The 21627-nt window shown below is 39.5% G+C and overlaps 1 protein-coding gene across 2 annotated transcripts in view; it reads right to left on the bottom strand.

Moving 5' to 3' along the window:
• Positions 1-20912: 20912 nt before the first annotated feature.
• The window catches only part of LOC105885304 (phospholipid-transporting ATPase ABCA3-like), a 63037-nt gene continuing 62322 nt past the window's right edge, over positions 20913-21627 (bottom strand). For both annotated transcript variants that reach the window (XM_012790140.3, XM_012790141.3), the window contains exon 15: positions 20913-21318. In XM_012790140.3, coding sequence (XP_012645594.2) covers positions 21076-21318 — 243 coding nt within the window. In that variant the 3' untranslated portion in view covers positions 20913-21075. The remainder of the gene's footprint in view (positions 21319-21627) is intronic.

Genomic DNA, 21627 nt, shown 5'->3' with positions numbered 1-21627 from the left:
AAAAGGTGTCCAGGAGGTTTCCGTTCTTCTCGATGTTGTGGAATAGTTTCTGCAAGATAGGTACTAGTTCTTTAGTGTAAGTGTGGTAAAATACGGGTGTGAAACCATCTAGACCGGGTCTTTTCTTTTTAGGGAGATTTTTAATTGCTGTTTCTATTTTAGCTCTTGAGATTGGTCTGTTCAGGGAATCTATTTCTTCCTGGTTGAGCCTAGGGAGGCTGTGTGTTTCTAGAAATTTGTCCATTTCCTCCACATTTTCCTTTTTGCGTGACTAAAGATTTTTGTAGTACTCATAAATTATATCTTGTATGTCTTTGGGATCAGTTGTGATATCTCCTTTTTTGTTCCTGATGGAGCTTATTAGAGATTTCTCTTTTCTGCTTTTCGTTAGCTTAGCCAGTGGCGTGTCAATTTTGTTTATTTTTTCAAAGAACCAGATTTTTGTTTTATTAATCTCCTGAATAGCTTCCCTGTTTTCAATCTCGTTTAGTTCTGATTTGATCTTGTTGCTTTCACTTCTTCTGCTGGGTTTGGAGTTGGTCCGTTCTTCTTTTTCCAGCTCTTTGAGTCATTTCGTTAGATTGTCTATTTGTGATCTTTTTGACTTTTGGTTATAGGCATTTATGGAGATAAACTTTCCTCTCAGAACTGCTTTAGCTGTGTCCCAGAGGATTTGATAACCTGTCTCTCAATGTCGTTTTCTTCAAAGAATTTTTTTATTTCCATCTTGATTTCTTCATTTATGAAGTAATCATTTAGTAGGAGGTTGTTCAATTTCCACGTTTTTGTGTAGAGATGTGAGTTTCTGTTAGGGTTGATTTCTACTTTTATTCCACTGTGATCTGAGAAGGTCCATGGTAAGTTTTCTATATTTGTAAATTTTTTGAGATTTACTTTGTGTCCTAGGATATGGTCAATCTTAGAGAATGTCCTGTGACCTGATTAGAAGAATGTATATTCAGTGGATTTTGGGTAAAATGTCCTGTAGATGTCAGTAAGACCCAATTGTTCCAGGGTTTTCTTTAAGTTCATTATTTCTTTATTAATTTTCTGTTTGGAGGATCTATCCTGTTCTGTCAGTGGGGTGTTGAAATCTCCGGTGATTATGGAGTTGCTATTAATCCATTTGCTTAGATCCAGTAAGTTTTGCTTTATGAATCTGGGTGCACCTAAGTTGGGCGCATATATATTTAAATTGTTATCTCTTCTTGTTGAACTGTGCCCTTCACCATTATATAATGACCCTCTTTGTCTTTCAATACTTTTGTTGGTTTAAAAACTAAATCGTCTGAAATTAGAACTGCCACGCCAGCCTTCTTTTGGCTTCCACTTGCCTGGAATACTGATCTCCACCCTTGTACTTTTAGTCTATATGCATCCTTGCAGGTTAGATGTGTTTCCTGAAGATAGCATATACTTGGCTTGTATTTTCTTATCCATTCAGCAAGCCTATGTCTCTTGAGTGGAGAGTTTAAGCCATTCACGTTTATTGAGAGAACTGATAGGTAAGGTAGATTACTGTTCATTCTGTTGGGTTGGATGTTGTTGCTTTGATTTCTCTCTTGAGCCATTGTAATATCTGCCCTTTAATCTTTTGGTTTTGGTTGTTTTTATATTCGTGAGTTTTTATTATGGTGTTCGTGCGTAACACTGTTTTGAGTACTTCTTGTAGGGCTGGTCTTGTCTTGGTGAATTCTCTGAGACTTTGCTTGTCTGAGAATGTCTTTATTTCTCCTTCACATATGAAGCTTAGTTTTGCAGGGAATAAGATTCTAGGCTGGGCATTGTTTTGTTTCAGAAGAGTGAGAATGGGGCCTAGTCTCTCCTTTCTTAAAAAGTCTCATTAGAGAAGTCTGGTGTTATTCAAATTGGCTTTCCCTTGTATGTCACTTGCTTCTTTCATCTTACAGCTCTTAGAAGGGCCTCTTTAGTTGATATTTTGGTCAGTCTGATGACTGCATGTCGTGACGTCTTCCTGTTTGCATTGAAACTCCCAGGGGTCCTCTGGGCTTCTTGAACTTGTATATAGAGATTTTAAGCAAGGCCTGGGAAATTTTCCTCTATTATATCTTCAAATAGCTTGTCCAACCCTTGAGTGTTGTCTTCTTCCCCTTCTGGTAACTCTATGACCCTCACATTAGGTTTCTTCACATAATCCCACATCTCTTGTAGGCTTTGCTCTTTTCTCTTGTTTCTCTGCTCTATCTCTGTGACAGTTTTATTTAGTTGGAGGGTGTTATCTTCAATCTCTGAGATTCTTTCTTCTGTTTGATCTACCCTGTTCTTGAGACTTTCCACTGTATTTTGTAGTTCCCTGAATTGATTCTTCATTTCCAGGAGTTCGGTTAAACTTTTCTTCATTGTGTCAATTTCTTTAGTGAACTTTTTTTCCAGATCCTGTAGGCTTTTTGTGGTTTCTTTGTATTGGTTATTGAGTTGTTGTTGCAGGTCAGTGAGTGTTCTTATGATCCACATACGAAATTCCTCTTCTGTCATTTTGGTTTCCTGATTTTGGTTGGTGTCTGTTTCTAGGGGGCTGGTGCTCGTCTTTGGGGGTGTGTTTTCCATTTGGTTCTTCATATTTTCAGAGTTCCTTCGCTGATTCCTTCCCATGTTGATCAGTTGTTGTTTCTTTCATTTAGGTTTTTGTTTGGGTATTTGCATGCCTTGTTTAGTTTATGAGCCGGTAGGTGGTGTCTGTGGGTGAGATTCAATCACTCCCTGTATAATGAGTCAGTGGGTGCCGTGAAAAAGCTGTGCAGGATGCCATCCATGTCAGTAGGTGGCGCTTGCTAGGAGGAACAGGCTATGCTGTTGTTTTTATGTCCTGTTATCAGCTCTTGTTCTGGGCAGAGCTGGGTTGGGTAAGTTCCCCTCAGGCACCACCAATGCAGTTAACAGGGGTCAATGATCTGTTCTCTGCTTCCATGAAAAGCTGTCAGGGAGGGGCTGGAATGGCCCCGCTCAGCCAGAAAGTCTGCATGTGGGGGTGAGGCTGTCTGAGACCCGCAGTCTGGAGCGGGCCTGCCCTCTTTCCACCCTCCCCAACTCCGCAGCTACTCCTGGGCCTCTGCCAGCAGGCCAGACCACACGCCACCAGGCCTCCCCGGATTGTGAAACCGGCGGGGAGGTTCCCTGCGCAGGAACGCACCTGGGTTGGGCGTACGGCCTCCTTTTGGGAGGAGGGTTGCCCTCTAGGATGCTGATCTGCCCCTGAAGGCACACACACCTCAGTAAGCTGTTCACGTATATCCTTTCTGTGCCCCGGGCAATGCGACACCTCGGTGGACGGGATCTGGGTGTAGGTCCGACCTCTGGGTTCCAGAGTTCAAACTGTATCCCCACCAGGGAAAGGAGTGCCGGTCCCAATTCACCCACAGGGAGCCCTGGGTCTATGTGTCTCAGCCTCTGAGCCTGCACCATTCTCCTGGGAACACCGTGCCAGCGGCACCAGGGAGGGCTGGCGGGTAGGGAGCTCATAGTCTGAGTTCCCCTTAGTCAGCTGTAGGGTCCCAAAAGGGAAGGTCCCGTTCCCTGGAGGTTCCTCACACTGGTGGCTGTATTATCTCTCTGGGTAGCCGGGGGTAGGGTCGGCGGAGGGGAGGAGGAGGCAATATGGTGCCTGCCGTGCGGCTCTGGTCTGTGCACACAGAGGTGCCCGGAGGGAGTTGGGAGCCTGGTGCCACGTCCGCTACAGTCTCACCACTAGCTGGCGGTGGCCGTCTCTGGGCTGGTGTCCGCAGGTCTCTCCACCTGCTGGGGAGCCCACCAGCAGTCCCTAATGCAGGGGAGGGGAAACGGCTAACCCACCTACCCTTCCCGCTGATCTCCGGGCTGCTCCGGCGGTCTCAGCTTCCAGTTCTCCTCCGCAGCCTCCTCCCGTGGTGTCTCCCAGGGTCTCAGGTACCCCGCCTTCTGGCCCTCGTCCCCTGTATGCTCATCTTCTTGCTTCTTTTTTCTAATTTCTGCTAGAATCTGTCTTTTCTGCAGAGACACTCTGTCTTCCGGTGTTTCTCGTCCGCCATCTTGATCCTCCCACCGGCATTCTTAAAACAATTATTTTGAATTCTTTGTCAGGAAAATTATACATTTCCATTCATTGAGGTTAGTTATTAGAAAAGTATGTTCTTTTGGTGGTATCCTGTTTCTTTGATTTTTCATATTTCTTGTAGATTTGCATTAATGTCTGTGTGTTTGAAAAAACATTTACCTCTTCCAGACTTTATGGACTGGCTTTGGTGATGAAATACCTCCACCTACAGGTGAGTACCATGTAGGTACTCACCATAGCTATCATGATGATAGCTATGTAGGGTATGGTGGTCTGGCTCCTGGGAGGGTGCAGCAGCATAATTTTTGTGCAGCTCCTTTGGCTGACACAAGCATCATCAAAGACTGTGAGAGTTCATAGCTCTCAAGTCTTCAGGTGTTTGTGGTGGTGACACAGGGTGTTAGAGTCCTAACTGGATGAAGCTGTTGAAGTCCTCCTATTTTCTTTCCCCCACACACAAGGTTAAGTTATAGCTGAAGGGACTCCCTTGGTTCTGGAGTCCAGGATATCAGCATGCCCACAGTGGCAGTAGAACCAGTGTCTGATGCACACATGTGCCCCATGCAGTAGTGGCACTGGTGCCCAGGGTGGGGGTACATGCAGAGTCCCTATGTAGCCAGAATCTGGGGCATGCTTTGGGTTACAGGAGTGGGAAATGGCAGCTGTGGCTCTGAGGTGGTACATTGGTTGCTCCTTCTCTAAGGAGGCACAGTGGCAGCTCTTCTCTGGGCGGTAGAACACAGTAGTGTGACCTTTGGGCAGATCTATCAGCATCAGCATCAACTGCAGAGGAGCCTTGGTGGCAAAAGCTGTGATTGTTTGCAACAGTCAAAAGGGCTGCTGGGATCCTCCTGTTCTTTTCCACACGGTGGGAGGTGACACGAGGAGATCCCACTTGGCACCAAGCTGTGCCATACTAGGGGATGGTTGTTGTAGGTAACATACTTCCTATACTTTTTGATGCAGTTATGTTTATGTGCTTCTCTGGATTACTGCAGTTTCTTCATTGTACTCTAGAGCTCTCCCATAGCTATTTTAATTGGTATGTATATGTTTACTCATTATTTTTGTTGCTTTTATGGGAGAAGAATGAGCATTAGGGAGAAGAATGATCTCCTACTTTGTCATCTTGCTAAACTCGTTCTCCAAAATGTAGTAAGTACTCTAGAGCTCTCCCACAGCTATTTTCATTGGTATGTATATGTTTACTCATTATTTTTGTTGCTTTTATGGGAGAAGAATGAGCATATGGCAGAAGAATGATCTCCTAGTTTGTCATCTTGGTGGACTCATTCTCTAAAATGTTCTTACTATTTAGTAAGGACAAAGACGTGTATGAATGTGTGGGGGGTCAGTGTGTGTTTGTGTGTGTGCACATGTACATGTGTAAAAAGAGAATAAGAGAGAAAAAATTAACTTGGTAAATTATATCATTCAAGTACTCTGTTTGCTTATTAAAATTTTGTCTACCTCATCTGCAGTTTCTGTGAGAATTGAATTAAAGATTCTCACACCACTGTGAATTTACAGATTTTTTTCTTGGAATGCCATAAATTTTTGCTTTATTTACTTAGAAATAAGTTGTAAAAGTCTTACAACTTCATTTTAACTATATAAAATTTTCACCTCAAATCATATTTATATAACAATTTTCTAAAAAGAAAAATAAATAAAGATAATAAGACTAATAAAACACAGTTTTTTCAGGTGAATATGATGATAACCTCTGAGGAAAACTCCGGAGTCAAATAAGCTAAATAACTGTCAATAAAACATTAATTACAAGGTAGTGCAAATATTCATACATAACAAGAGAGAACTGTTGTATACTTTTGGAAAAGAAATATCAAGATGGGGTGTATTTTAGCTAGTGTAGAATTTCCATAGGAATAGAAAGCATGTATCTATCGGCTGCATTAGAAATTCTGGAAAGAGACATCAGTTTATCTAAGAATCATAAAGAAAGCATTTCAAACAAATAGCACTTGAGATAATTGACAAACCAGTTGCAGGGGAAATGAGTATCAGCTTCCCTTGGCTATTCCGACTTCTTACTGCAAGTCAATCACGTGGTACTCTGATTATATGTATAAAGATACATACAGCATATGTTAGATTTACATCGTTAGCCTGAGAGTCATTACTCTACATAGGCACTGAGACCGACAAAATTGTTCCTAAGACTGAGAGAATTAAGTGCAGACCATAGTGAATACTTTGTAAAGACTTTTGACAATTAACCAACTTCCTTTAGCAATATCCTGAATTTCTTGGGTAACTTCTCCTTGAACTTTCACACAGTGCAAGGTAATCTTAGAATACGAAGCATAGACGAGTTAAAAAGGTTACAATGCCATGATTAGATCAAAATTTTAAAGTTACGCCCACTAAAACCTCCAATTTAAACACAGGGCTTTTTCTACAACCACATACTTTGTGCTCTAGGCCAATCCCAAAACTTCTACCTTTGAAAGGCACAGGTATCCACGTCTGAATCCAAAAGCTTCACATATAATCTTCTTGTCCGATATTCCCCTTGTAGTCAGTACCTGGTCTTAGCTGTTTTCTACAGTTTCCAGAGCCCCAGGGATGGCACTGAACATCCTGTCTCACCAGCTTGCTGCATTGCTGCTCTCACTCTAGTCCCACAACTCACAGCATCATCAGCCCACCAGGGAGCAAGGTGCACAAAGCGATTTGTCTGGGATTCATACATTAGCATATCTAACAATATAATACTATTTCTTCATTACATATGGGGTGGGAATTGCTTTCAAAATCAAATATAATTTTAGAGGATGAGTTTCTCCTTGCTCTTCATTCTCACACATTATCACTTACTTAAGGAAAACTTCTTCCAGGTTAGGGAGAGACACACCAAAGCCAGCAATTCCCAGCTCTTTCCCTCTTTTTTCTAGTTCAGTAAACAGGGCTTCAAACCTAGAAAAATAAGAAGAGGAGAAAGAGTTAGCAGCAAAACAGATTATTTTCATATTTAAAATTTTTGTTCCCAATTAAGTTCTCCTCTGCAGTGGGAGAAAATTTAGCTCGTTCCTCACTGTAATTCTTGGTATAGCTTCCATACCCCTGAGAAATCAGAAATTTGGAACATATGAAAAGAAAAAACTAGCATATTGCTAAAGCAAACTGCTTCCTGGTTTTCTGATAAAATTACAAATTGACTTTCTACACACGTTAACATTCATGGCTAGTTAAGAATTAATTTATACAGAGGAGAGAATCAAGATGGCAGACGAGAAACACCGCCAGACAGAGTGTCTCTGCAGAAAAGACAGGTTCTAGCAGATATTAGAAGAAAGAAACAGGAAGACGAGCCTACATCAGACGAAGGTCGGAAGGAGGGGTACCTGAGACCACGGGAGACTCCACAGGAGGAGGTCACAGAGGAGAACTGGAAGCTGGGACTGCCAGAGCAGCCTGGAGACCACCAGGAAGGGTAGGTGGGTCAGCTGTTTCCCCTCCCCTGCATCTCGGACAGTTGGTGGGCTTCCCAGCGGGTGGAGAGACCTGCGGACACCAGTCCAGCGACAGCCACCACCAGTGAGTGGTAAGCCAGTAGCAGACACTGTACCAAGCTCCCAACTCCCTCTGTGCACCTCCGTGTGCACAGACCCGAGCCACATGGCAGGCACCATATTGCCTCCTTCTCCTCTCCACTGACCCTACCCATGGCTGCCCAGAGAGACAATACAGCCACCAGCCGGAGGCACCTCCAGGGAACGGGACCTTCCCTTTGGGGGCCCTACAGCTGACTAAGGGGAACTCAGACTATGAGCTCCCTACCCGCCAGCCCTCCCAGGTGCTGTTGACACGGTGATCACAAGAGAACGGGGCAGACCCTGAGGCTGAGAGACATAGACCCAGCCTGGGCTCCCTGTGGGTGAATTGGGACTGGCACTCCTCTCCCTGGTGGGGATATAGTTTGAACTCTGGGACCCAGATGTTAGACCTGCAGACCTGCAGACCAGATCTCCTGCACCAAGGTCTAGCATTGCCTGGGGCACAGAAAGGATACACATGAACAGCCTACTGAGGTGTGTGTGGCTTCAGGGGCAGATCAGCATCCTAGATGGGAACCCTCCCCGCAAAGGGAGGCTGTGCACCCAGCCTAGGTGGCGTTCCTGTGCAGGGAACCTCCTGGCTGGCATCACAGGCAGGGGAGGCCTGGAGGCATGTGGTTTGTCCTGGTGGCAGAGGCCCAGGAGTAGCTCCAGAGTTGAGGACTGTGGAAAGAAGGCAGGCCTGCTCCAGACTGTGGGTCTCAGACAGCCCCACCCCCACATGCAGACTTTCTGGCTGAGCGGGGCCATTCCAGCCCCTCCCTGACAGCTTTGCCTGGAAGCAGAGAACAGAACTTTGACCCCTGCTAACAACATTGGTGGTGCCTGAGGGGAGGCTTACCCAACCCAGCTCCACCAAGACTCACTCCTAGACCAGCCTTCACTGAGGGGGAAAAAAGGACACACCTGGAAGACCCAGGGCCCCACCCACCACCTGAGGGGCTAGAGTGCCGCTCTATAGGAACAAGAGCTAATAACAGGACACAAAAACAACAGCATAGCCTGTTCCTCCAAGCAAGTTCCACCTACTAACAGAGAAGATATCCTGCACACCCTTTTCATGGCACCTACTGACTGATTATATAGGGAGTGGTCGAATCTCACACACAGACACCACCTAAGGGCTCAGAAACTAAACAAGGCGTGTGAATACCCAAATGAAAATCTAAAGGAAAGAAACAACAACTGATCAACATGGGAAGAAATCAGCGAAGAAACTCTGGAAATATGAAGAACCAAATGGAAAACACACCCTCAAAGACGAGCACCAGCCCCCTAGAAACAGACACCAACCAAAATCAGGAAACCAAAATGACAGAAGAGGAATTTTGTATGTGGATCATAGGAACACTCACCGATCTGCAACAACAACTCAATAACCAATACAAAGAAACCACAAAAAGCCTACAGGATCTGGAAAAAAAGTTCACTAAAGAAATTGACACAATGAAGAAAAGTTTAACCGAACTCCTGGAAATGAAGAATCAATTCAGGGAACTACAAAATACAGTGGAAAGTCTCAAGAACAGGGTAGATCAAACAGAAGAAAGAATCTCAGAGATTGAAGATAACACCCTCCAACTAAATAAAACTGTCACAGAGATAGAGCAGAGAAACAAGAGAAAAGAGCAAAGCCTACAAGAGATGTGGGATTATGTGAAGAAACCTAATGTGAGGGTCATAGAGTTACCAGAAGGGGAAGAAGACAACACTCAAGGGTTGGACAAGCTATTTGAAGATATAATAGAGGAAAATTTCCCAGGCCTTGCTTAAAATCTCTATATACAAGTTCAAGAAGCCCAGAGGACCCCTGGGAGTTTCAATGCAAACAGGAAGACGTCACGACATGCAGTCATCAGACTGACCAAAATATCAACTAAAGAGGCCCTTCTAAGAGCTGTAAGATGAAAGAAGCAAGTGACATACAAGGGAAAGCCAATTTGAATAACACCAGACTTCTCTAATGAGACTTTATAAGAAAGGAGAAACTGGGCCCCATTCTCACTCTTCTGAAACAAAACAATGCCCAGCCTAGAATCTTATTCCCTGCAAAACTAAGCTTCATATGTGAAGGAGAAATAAAGACATTCTCAGACAAGCAAAGTCTCAGAGAATTCACCAAGACAAGACCAGCCCTACAAGAAGTACTTAAAACAGTGTTAGCCACGGAAAACGATAATAAAAACTCATGAATATAAAAACCACCAAAACCCTAGGATTAAAGGGCAGATATTACAATGGCTCAAGAGAGAAATCAAAGCAACAACATCCAACCCAACAGAATGAACAGTAATCTACCTTACCTATCAGTTCTCTCAATAAATGTGAATGGCTTAAACTCTCCACTCAAGAGACATAGGCTTGCTGAATGGATAAGAAAATACAAGCCAAGTATATGCTATCTTCAGGAAACACATCTAACCTGCAAGGATGCATATAGACTAAAAGTACAAGGGTGGAGATCAGTATTCCAAGCAAGTGGAAGCCAAAAGAAGGCTGGCGTGGCAGTTCTAATTTCAGATGATTTAGTTTTTAAACCAACAAAAGTATTGAAAGACAAAGAGGGTCATTATATAATGGTGAAGAGCACACTTCAACAAGAAGAGATAACAATTTTAAATATATATGCACCCAACTTAGGTGCACCCAGATTCATAAAGCAAACCTTACTGGATCTAAGCAAATGGATTAATAGCAACTCCATAATCACTGGAGATTTCAACACCCCACTGACGCCACAAGACACATCCTCCAAACAGAAAATTAATAAAGAAATAATGGACTTAAACAAAACTCTAGAACAATTGTGTCTGACTGACGTTTACAGAACATTCTATCCAAAATCCACTAAATATACGTTCTTCTCATCAGCTCACGGGACATTCTCTAAGATTGACCATATCCTAGGACACAAAGTAAACCTCAAGAAATTTTAAAAAATAGAAATCATACCATGTACCTTCTCAGATCACAGTGGAATAAAACTAGAAATCAACCCTAACAGAAACTCACATTTCTACACAAAAACGTGGAAATTAAACAACCTCCTACTAAATGGTTACTTCATAAATGAAGAAATCAAGACGGAAATAAAAAACTTCTTTGAAGAAAACAACAATGGAGAGACAGGTTATCAAATCCTCTGGGACACAGCTAAAGCAGTTCTGAGAGGAAAGTTTATCTCCATAAATGCCTATAACCAAAAGTCAAAAAGATCACAAATAGACAATCTAACGAAATGACTCAAAGAGCTGGAAAAAGAAGAACAGAACAGCCCCAAACCCACCAGAAGAAGTGAAATCAACAAGATCAAATCAGAACTAAATGAGATTGAAAACAGAGAAGCTATTCAGGATATTAATAAAACAAAAAGCTGGTTCTTTGAAAAAATAAACAAAATTGACACGCCACTGGCTAAGCTAACGAAAAGCAGAAAAGAGAAATCTCTAATAAGATCCATCAGGAACAAAAAAGGAGATATCACAACTGATCCCAAAGACATACAAGATATAATTTATGAGTACTACAAAAATCTTTAGTCACGCAAAAAGGAAAATGTGGAGGAAATGGACAAATTTCTAGAAACACACAGCCTCCCTAGGCTCAATCAGGAAGAAATAGATTCCCTGAACAGACCAATCTCAAGAGCTAAAATAGAAACAGCAATTAAAAATCTCCCTAAAAAGAAAAGACCCGGTCTAGATGGTTTCACACCCGTATTTTACCACACTTACACTAAAGAACTAGTACCTATATGCAGAAACTATTCCACAACATCGAGAAGAAAGGAAACCTCCTCGACACCTTTTATGAAGTGAATATTACTCTGATACCGAAACCAGGAAAGGATGCAACAAAAAAAGAAAACTACAGACCAATATCCCTAACGAATATAGATGCAGAAATTTTCAACAAAATCTTAGCTAACCGAATCCAGACGCTTATCAAAAAAATAATCCCTCACCACCAAGTGGGCTTCATCCCAGGGATGCAGGGATGGTTCAACATATTTAAATCTATAAATGCAATTCACCACATAAACAGAAGCAAAAACAAAGACCACATGATTCTTTCAATAGATGAAGAAAAAGCTTTTGACAAACTTCAACACCCTTTCATGATACGAACACTTAAGAAAATAGGCATAGAAGGGACATACCTAAAAATGATACAAGCCATATATGACAGACCCATAGCCAACATCATGCTGAATGGAGAAATATTGAAAGCATTCCCACTTAGAACTGGAACCAGACAAGGCTGCCCACTATCTCCACTTCTATTCAACATAGTGCTGGAAGTCCTGGCTACAGCCATCAGACAGGAAAGTAGAATAAAAGGTATCCAAATAAAGGCAGAAGAGATCAAACTTTCACTGTTTGATGATGATATATTATATTTAGAAAACCCCAAAGATTCAACCAAGAAACTGCTGGAACTGATAAATGAATTTAGTAAAGTTTCAGGATACAAAATCTATACACAGAAATCAGAGGCATTCATATACGCCAACAACAATCTAATTGAGAACCAAATTAAAGACTCAATTCCCTTCACAATAGCAACAAAGAAATTAAAGTACCTAGGAATATACTTAACCAAGGAGTTAAAAGATCTCTACATGGAGAACTATGAAACACTGAGGAAGGAAATAGCAGAGGATGTAAACAGATGGAAATCCATTCCCCGCTCGTGGATCGGCAGACTCAACATCATTAAAATGTCTATACTACCCAACTGATCTACAGATTCAATGCAATGCCTATTAAAATCCCATCAGCATTCTTTAAAGATATAGAAAAAATAATTTTACGCTTTATATGGAACCAAAGAAGACCCTGAATATCAAGAGCAATTCTAGGCAACAAAAATAAAATGGGAGGTATTAATATGCCAGATATCAAACTATACCACAAAGCTGTAGTAATTAAAACAATCTGGTATTGGCACAAAAATAGGAATATTGACCAGTGGAACAGATATGAGAATCTTGATATAAAACCATCCTCATATAGCCATCTAATCTTTGACAAAGCAGACAAAAACATATGCTGGGGAAAAGAATCCCTTTTCAATAAATGGTGCTGGGAAAACTGGATAGCCACTTGTAGAAGGCTAAAGCGGGACCCACACCTTTCACCTCTCACAAAAATCAACTCACGCTGGGTAACAGACTTAAACCTAAGGTATGAAACTATTAGAATTCTAGAAGAAAAAGTTGGAAACACTCTCCTAGACATCGGCCTAGGCAAAGAGTTTATGAAGAAGTCCCCAAAGGCAATTACAGCAGCAACAAAAATAAATAAATGGGACATGATCAAACTAAAAAGCTTCTGCACAGCAAAAGAAATAGTCATGAAAGTAAACAGACAACCTACAGAATGGGAGGAAATTTTTGCATCCTACGCATCCGAATAGGGGCTGATAACTAGAATATACTTAGAACTCTCGAAAATCAGCACCACAAAATCAAATAACCCTATTAAAAAGTGGGCAAAGGACTTGAACAGAAACTTTTCTAAAGAAGACAGAAGAATGGCCAACAAACATATGAAAAAATGCTCAACATCTCTAATCATCAGGGAAATGCAAATCAAAACCACAATGAGATATCACTTAACTTCTGTGAGAATGGCCTTTATCAAAAAGTCTCCAAACCATAAATGCTGGCGTGGATGCAGAGAGAGAGGAACACTCCTACACTGCTGGTGGGTCTGCAAACTAGTTCAACCTCTATGTAAAGTAATATGGAGATACCTTAAAGTGATACAATGAATCTACCATTTGATCCAGCAATCCCATTACTGGGCATCTATCCAAAAGATCGAATGACACTCTACAAAAAAGACACCTGCACTCGAATGTTTATAGCAGCACCATTCATAATTGCAAGGCTGTGGTAATAGCCCAAGTGCCCATCAATCCAAGGATGGATTAAGAAAATGTGGCATATGTATACCATGGAGTACTATTCAGCTCTAAGAAACAATGGTGATATAGCACATCTTATAGTTTCCTGGTTAGTACTGGAACCCATACTATTAAGTGAAGTTTCCCAAGCATGGAAAAACAAGCACCACATATACTCACCAGCAAACTGGTATTAACTGAGCAGCACCTAAGTGGACACATAGGTACTACAGTAATAGGGTATTGGGCAGGGGAGTGGGGGGCGGGTATATACATATATAATGAGTGAGATGTGCACCATCTGGGGGATGGTCATGCTGGAAACTCAGACTTCTGGGGGAAGGGAGGGAAAGGGCATTTATTGAAACTTTAAAATCTGTCCCCGCATAATATGTCGAAATAAATAAAAAAAGAAAAAAGAAAAAAAAGAATTAATTTATACAATAAATGCCTGGTTCCTATGAAAAGTAAATAAAATAGGAAAATTCTTTGAGTTAATAAGAAACAGAAGACACTCAAAGCATAAAATTAAGCTGAACAATTATAGTTAGGGTCTGGGAGAAAACTGTACACTCACATGACCAGGGAAGTTTTGTGTAATATTACACAGATGTGATATTGTAGGATGAAGTCTTTTGAAGAATAGTTTTTCTGAGATTTCTTAGTATCTCAGATTTAGAAGATTATCTACTCCAGAAACACAATTCTTGAACCTACCTTTACTACATTCTCTGTAAGAGACCACAGAAGCGGGCCAGAAACTCTCCATTTTAAAAAGCTCTATCAAAATTTTCTCTGTATTTTGAGCCAAAATTGGATCCAACCCTCTATACCTCATGATAAGAGAGAGAGGCAAATTTCAGAACATTATTCTGATATATTTATCAAGATAATAACAAATGTGTGTGTGTATGTCTCAGTACATACAGGGCAAGATCTTAAATAATACAAAACTAAACTCTGCAAAGTGAATACCTCTGTGGATAAGATTATGGGATCCTTTTGCTTTTTAATTCATTCATTATAGTAATGAAAAACTTTTTTGTAGTGACTGATTTTGAAAGGAATCTTTTATTCTGACTAGTTCACAACAGTGGGCTTATAATATTCAATAAACCATGCTATAAAACATATGTGCTGTCATCCAGGCTTTTGATTCAGTAATAGCATACAGGCAGAGTAGATTTGGCATAATTCTGAAAGGTCCTGGGATTTTCAAAATGGTAAATAAGAATTGGCTCCAACTTAATGTCAGCAACTACAGTATCCCCTAACAAGAGAGTAGACCTCTCCTTTGAAGCTTTGCAGCCAGGCTTTGACTCCTTTCTAGTAGGAAAGTCCAAGATGGCATCTTCTTCCAATATAAAACTGTTTCATCTACATTAAAAATCTGTTTTTAAGTGTAGCCACCTTCATTAATTACCTTAGCTAGATCTTCTGGTTAACTCGCTGCAGCTTCTACATCAGCACTTGCTCCTTCACCTTGCACTTTTTATGTTAAGAGACATCTGGCTTCTCTCCTTAAACCTCATAAACCAACCTCTGCTAGCTTCAAAATTATCATCTGCAGCTTATTTTTTCTCTCAGCTTTCAGTGAATTGAAGATGGTTAGGGATTTGCTCTAGGTTAGGCTTTGGCTTAAGGGAATGCTGTGGCAGATTTGATCTTCTGCCCAGACCACTAAAACTGCCTCCATATCAGTAATAAGACTGTTTCACTTTCTTATCATTTATGTGTTCACTGGAATAGCACTTTTAATTTCCTTTAAGAACTTTTTTTTTTTTTTTTTTTTTGCATTCATGAACTTGACTATTTGGTGCAAGAGGCTTAGCTTTCTGCCCATCTTGGCTTTAGACATGCCTTCTCCACTGAAGTTACTTCCAGCTTTTGATTCAAAGTGAGAGATGTGAGACTCTTCCTTTCACTTGAACACTTAGAGCCTACAGAAGGGTTATTAACTAGCCTATGCAGATATCTCTTCAGGATACGGATTTCAATTCCTTTGGTTATATACCCAGAAGTTGGGTATATAACTTCAATATTTCAATATTATTGCACCTCAGGGAATATGGAGGCCTAAGGAGATGAAGCAAGATAGGGGAATGGCCAATTGGTGGAACAGTCAAAACAAGCATAACATTTACCAATTAAGTTCACTGTCTTACATGAGCATAACAATTATATGAGCTCTAAAAACAATTTCAATAGTAAAATCAAAGATCACAGATCACCATAAGATATATAATAGTAAGGAAAAAGTTTGAAATTTTGCAAGAATTACCGAAATGTGATACAGACATACATATAAGCACATGCTGTTAGAAAAACGGTTAACTACAGGCTTGCTTAGTGCAGGGTTGCCACAAACTTTCAATTTGTAAAATATTCAATATCATGAAGCACAATAAAACAGAGCACCATAAAACGAGGTATGGCTATAGACACTTCTCAAAAGAACTTACGAATGGTCAACAGATACAGAAAAAGAATGTTCGTTATCACTAATAATCAGGGAAATGCAAATTAAAACTATAATGAGATATCGCCTCACATCTGTTATAATGGCTATTACTCAAAAAAAAAAAAGCATTGGTGATGGTGTGGAGCAAAGGGAATCCTTGCGCACTGTTGGTGGGAATAAAAATTAATACAGTCATTATGGAAAATAGTCTTGAGGTTCTTGAGAAAACTAAAAATAGAATTATCATGTGATCCAGCAATCCAATTTCTGGGTATATAACCAAAGGAATTGGAATCAGTAGCCTGAAGAGATATCTGCATAGATATCTATGTTCATTGCAGCATTATTCACAATGGCTAAAATATGGAAGTGATCTGGATGTTCACCATTAGATGAATGGATGAAGAATATGTGCTATATTTACGGACAATGAAATACTAGTCACCTTAAGAAGGAAGAAAATTCTATCATTTGCAACAATATAGATGGAATTAGAGCACATTATGCTGAGTTAAATAAGACGGGCACAGAAAGACAAATACTTTATGATCTCACTTATATATGGAATCTAAAAAAGTAAAACTCATAGAAGTAGAGAGTAGAATGGTGTTTACCAGAAGCTGTGGGAGTGGGGGTGAATTGATCAAAAGGCACAAAGTTTTAGTTAGATGGGAAGAATAATCTTTAGTGATCTATGGCACCGAATGATGACTCCAATAAATGATAATGCATTGTATATTTCAAAATTGGTGAAAGAGTAAATTTAAATGTTTCACCACTAAAATATCATAAGTATTTGAGGTGATGGATTTGTTAATTCGATTGATTTAATCATTCCACAATGTAAACATATATGAAAACGTTACATTGTACCCCATAAAAATATATAATTATTTTTCAATTAAAAATAAAAGTTGAAAAACATAAAAAATAAACTCTCTTAAGGTAAAAAAATGTTCACTTTACTCACCAGGAGGGAAATTTATATCTCTGGGTACAATTAGTGAAATCTATAGGAAGTATATTTCTATTACATGAACTGGCAACCAGAAAGAAACTATTTGACAAGCTTGGGGGAAAGTTCAAAAAGAACTAGTGATTTCTGGCAAAACCATTCATCTACCATTCCCTGGATCCATACCTGTGTGTGTATTCTCTGGGTAGGATAAATGATAATTCAGCTCGAGCATTGTTCTCCAAAGTGGCAGTTGGTATATGATAATTAATCAGTTGGGTGATATTTTCAACATCACAATCAGGATTTTTCATCATGATAACATGGTATCCCGCACCTGAAAAGACCCATTTGGAAGACCAAATGAAGCAATTCTGAATTTTTTTTTAATTTTTTAATATTCTTTCGAAACAATACTTCATCTCCATGGTTCAGGTTCTGTAAGTGCATAGGGAAGAAGACATTGTCTGTCACAAGCAATTTGGCTATGACTCTAAGGAGATACAACCCAAAGGCTTCCAAACGTTGCTCTAAGAGTCCAGGGATGATAATGATATAGGTTATATTAATATAATCAGATTTACAGAACTACAGAAAAAGTCCTCTGTTATATAATCTCCTTTCCTCCTGAACTACAGTCTGGGATCTGAGAGGACAGTGGTAAACATCAACTCATTCAATACATATTTATTGTACACCTAATATGAGACAAACACTATTTTAGATCCTAAGGATACAGCAGTTAGCCAAAAGGCTAAAAGTGTCATGATTTTAAAATGTCCAGTGGAGGAGGTAGATAAGTAAAATTCATTAGCAAAACATGGAGTGCATTAGTATCAGTGCTAAGGAGAGAATAGGTTGTCAAGGAAAGGGCAAAATAAAATGATGAGGATGAGGTATTAAAATTTTAGGTATGGCCCAGAGAAGTTCTGACTGAAAAAGTGATATTGAGAAAAATCTGAATGAAGTGAGGCAGCTATCAGGGTTATGCTGCATTTTGCAAGTATAGAAAAATTCCTCAGATTGGAAAAAAGTCATTGGAAAGTCCAGCAGAAAATACCTCTCACTTTTCTGTTTCTGATTATGAAAACAAAAAGCCAAATCTTAGATCTTAAGCATTAGAAGTGGCCTCAAGAGATGCGCTGTCTCAGTCACGGGCTTATAGCAAGAAAGACATCATTATTCTATTTTGCAAACAAAAAAACTGAGGTCCAAAGTTGGGCGGCTTATCTGTCATTGCTAGCTATTGAAATCAATGCTCTATTTGGTGTGCCTACACAATGTTGTGCAAAGTAAAAATTTCTCTTTATTCTTTGCATTAAGACATAGTCATTTAATTTTCTTACTATTTAATATTTAAAATTTTTTAAAATGGCTTCTTTGTGCAGAGAGTCTAGGCAATCACTGAGATCTGGATGTTTTCTGACACCATGTAAATTTACATATCATAGAGTAAAATGCAGTAAGCTTTTTGTGCCTAAAGAATGATTAAAGAAAGGAAAAGTTCAAGGTTAGAATAACTGGGGAGATCCCAGTTAGCAGAGTTAGAGTTTAGCATGTGTGAGAAGAGATATAACATATAAAATGGTATTACCTTTTCATTAATAGGTATTAATATTAATGAATACAATTAACACAGAAAGTAATAGTAAACACTGAATACCAAAATGATTATCTTTAGGCCTAGCTGGTCATCTAAGTTTTGGTTTCATAGGTATAAATTCCCCCTGGTTGCTTCACTCAAATATGCCACAAACCTGCCCAATGAAGATGTTTTTAATTAAAAAAAATTTTTAAATGCAATCTGCCCAAATTAAACACATAATTCATCCTTTCCCCTGCCATAAAAAAAAACAGGCTCTCTTTTAAAAAATTAATCTTTAAGAAGCATCATGATTGTGCTTAAGAGCAAAAGATCTTCAAATTACCTTCAACTCATTCCTCTTAATTAGTTTCTGACTCTTTCAACTTTGGGGTGTGCTAGGTTTTTATTCCTACCAGAATTCAAACTTGTTCACATTTTATTGTTTTATATCTTATTGTATTTCCTCCCTTTCATAACTCTTTACATAGTTAATACTCGTTAGCCACATTTCAGGGACATATAATTAAAGTGTAAACTTTTAACTTACTATATTAACGAATGTGAACTGCAAATTTCATCTCATTGTACTAGGAATTCTTTCTTTGTTCATGTGACAATGAACCACATGGCCTTCTGTCACCAAGTTTTTCTGATCCTTTAGGGATCACACACAACAGATGCATGTGTGCATAGGAGTGCATGTGCATGTGCACATACCCATTTTTTCCAGTCTTGTTGCCCTTATTGTTTTAGCATGTATCACTTTAAGACTGATTACTGTTACATCTATTAGCACTTCTGAATTCCATATTTCTAAATTCATCCTATTAATACATGCACATGTGTACCTCCAATGAAAACCACTCTTGCTGATTTCAATTCCCTTCCATTTCTACTTAACTAATCAACCCTCAAAAAAACTAAAAACCGGCCGGGCGTGGTGGCTCACGCCTGTAATCCTAGCACTGGGAGGACAAGGTGGGCGGATTGCTCGAGGTCAGGAGTTTGAAACCAGCCTGAGCAAGAGCAAGACCCTGTCTCTACTATAAACAGAAAGAAATTAATTGGCCAACTAATATATATATAGAAAAAATTAGCCAGGCATGGTGGCGCATGCCTGTAGTCCCAGCTGCTTGGGAGGCTGAGGCAGAAGGATTGCTTGAGCCCAGGAGATTGAGGTTGCTGTGAGCTAGGCTGACGCCATGGCACTCACTCTAGCTGGGCAACAAAGCGAGACTGTGTCTCCAAAAAAAACAAAACAAAAAAACTTTCTCATCCAGGTTGGCCTTTTCATCCTCCCAGGGCGAAAAAAGGCCATTTTTATCCTCATGCTTTTATGGACTTACTTATCCATCCTCCAAAGAAAATGTTCTTTTCTCCATTGACTTTTAAAGCTCTCTTTGTAACTGAAAGCACTCTATGGATAATCAATACACTTGGGTACTAATTTTGTGTCCCCAATTAACCTACTTTAAGAATGTCAGTTTCTATATACTCATCAATAAGTGCAAAGGCAACCAACAGTGTTATTGCCTCCACTTCTGACATTTAGCAAATTTACTATTAAAACCCAACATTCTCTTTGGGAGAGGGAATAGCAGGGTAAAGGAGAAGAGTTAGCACATTAAACTGGAAAACATAGGCTTTGGTGTCGGAGGGACCCAGGTCCAAATTTCTGCCACTTACTGCATGCATGGTTTGAATGTTACATTAATACAGGCCCCAGTTTTCTCCTCTATAAACTGGTGGTGTTATGAAGATTAGATGAGATAATGTATGTAAAGTGTGACTATCACTCATAGAAGATATTCAATAAATGTGAGTTGAATGAATGAATTCAAATACCAACTTAATGATGAATGGAATAAAGTCATCTTTACCTATTCTTATTGATTTGTATCCTCCAATTTTGAAGGCCTAATATACTTACTGGTCTGTAATATGTAATTTCAGATTTGAATAATATATAATTTTACATTGTTCATTTTTATTAGTCTTATTAACTAAGCAGTCTCTATACTCTTCCATGTTAAGACTATTTTATTCCACTATCCATTTACTTTTATTCCACTATCCATTTAAATTATTATTGACTAACTGTCACATTTCATGAATGTTTTACAAAAATAAGCAAGAAAGCATTTAACTCATTACACTGGGGATTTGATATTGATTTGGCAAAAGCCAGAAAAAAAGGTCAGAAATATCTGGTCATTAACTTTCTCCCATACAAGCCATTAATCTACCTCTCTACCATCTTTTGGAGGCATGAGTTTATTTTGTGACAAATTAACACTTCCACGTGGGAGAAATAAACATGACTTTTGTGGGGTTGGTAAGGAGAATTTTCCAAGAATTTACTGGGTCATAGTAAAAAGGAAATGAATAGACAAGATATGTTTAAATTTCAAACAGCCATAAAAGTAACTAAAATAGTTTAGACCTGATACAATAGGACATAGAATGCTATTAAAGGTCTGTGTAGAGAAACAAAAACAATAATGAAAATTATTTTAGAATATTATTAAGGCATCAGCATTCAAAGAATGAGTAAAATGAGAGACCATATTTTTTTTTCAGGAAAATTGGAGAGCCATAGCACTGCAGGGTCCCCTTGACCAAGATGGCAATGCGATCACCCAGGATCTCAGCTTCATCCATGTGATGCGTGGTCAATATGATTGTGCGATCCACTTTATACTGTTGAAGGATATCCCAGGTGTTTCTCCTTGAGACTATGTCCATGCCAGATGTTGGCTCATCAAGTATCATGACCTAAAGACCAGAATAAAACTTTCAAGACCATATTTAAACTCATGCGGTGACACTCATGGGCTAACTTATTATTCATGAGGGATAAATTTAAGCTAAGATACAGAATCTAGACTCCACCAGAGTTAAGAACTCCAAAAAGTTAATAATTTCAAACCCATGACCACATTATATCAGCTGGGTCAAGAATGAGAATTCCCTCTATCATTTGGGAAATTTCTTTTAGAGAGCTAGAGTCTTGTCAGCTTTTAGGTCTGTAATCAGCTGATTTTTATAGATCAGCTGGAGCAAGGATCCACTTTAACTCTTGTT

This window comes from Microcebus murinus, chromosome 19 (genome assembly GCF_040939455.1).
Source record: "Microcebus murinus isolate Inina chromosome 19, M.murinus_Inina_mat1.0, whole genome shotgun sequence".
Classification (NCBI taxonomy): domain Eukaryota; kingdom Metazoa; phylum Chordata; class Mammalia; order Primates; family Cheirogaleidae; genus Microcebus; species Microcebus murinus.
Note: the sequence above shows the minus strand (reverse complement) of the source record. Positions and strands in the feature narration are given on the sequence as shown.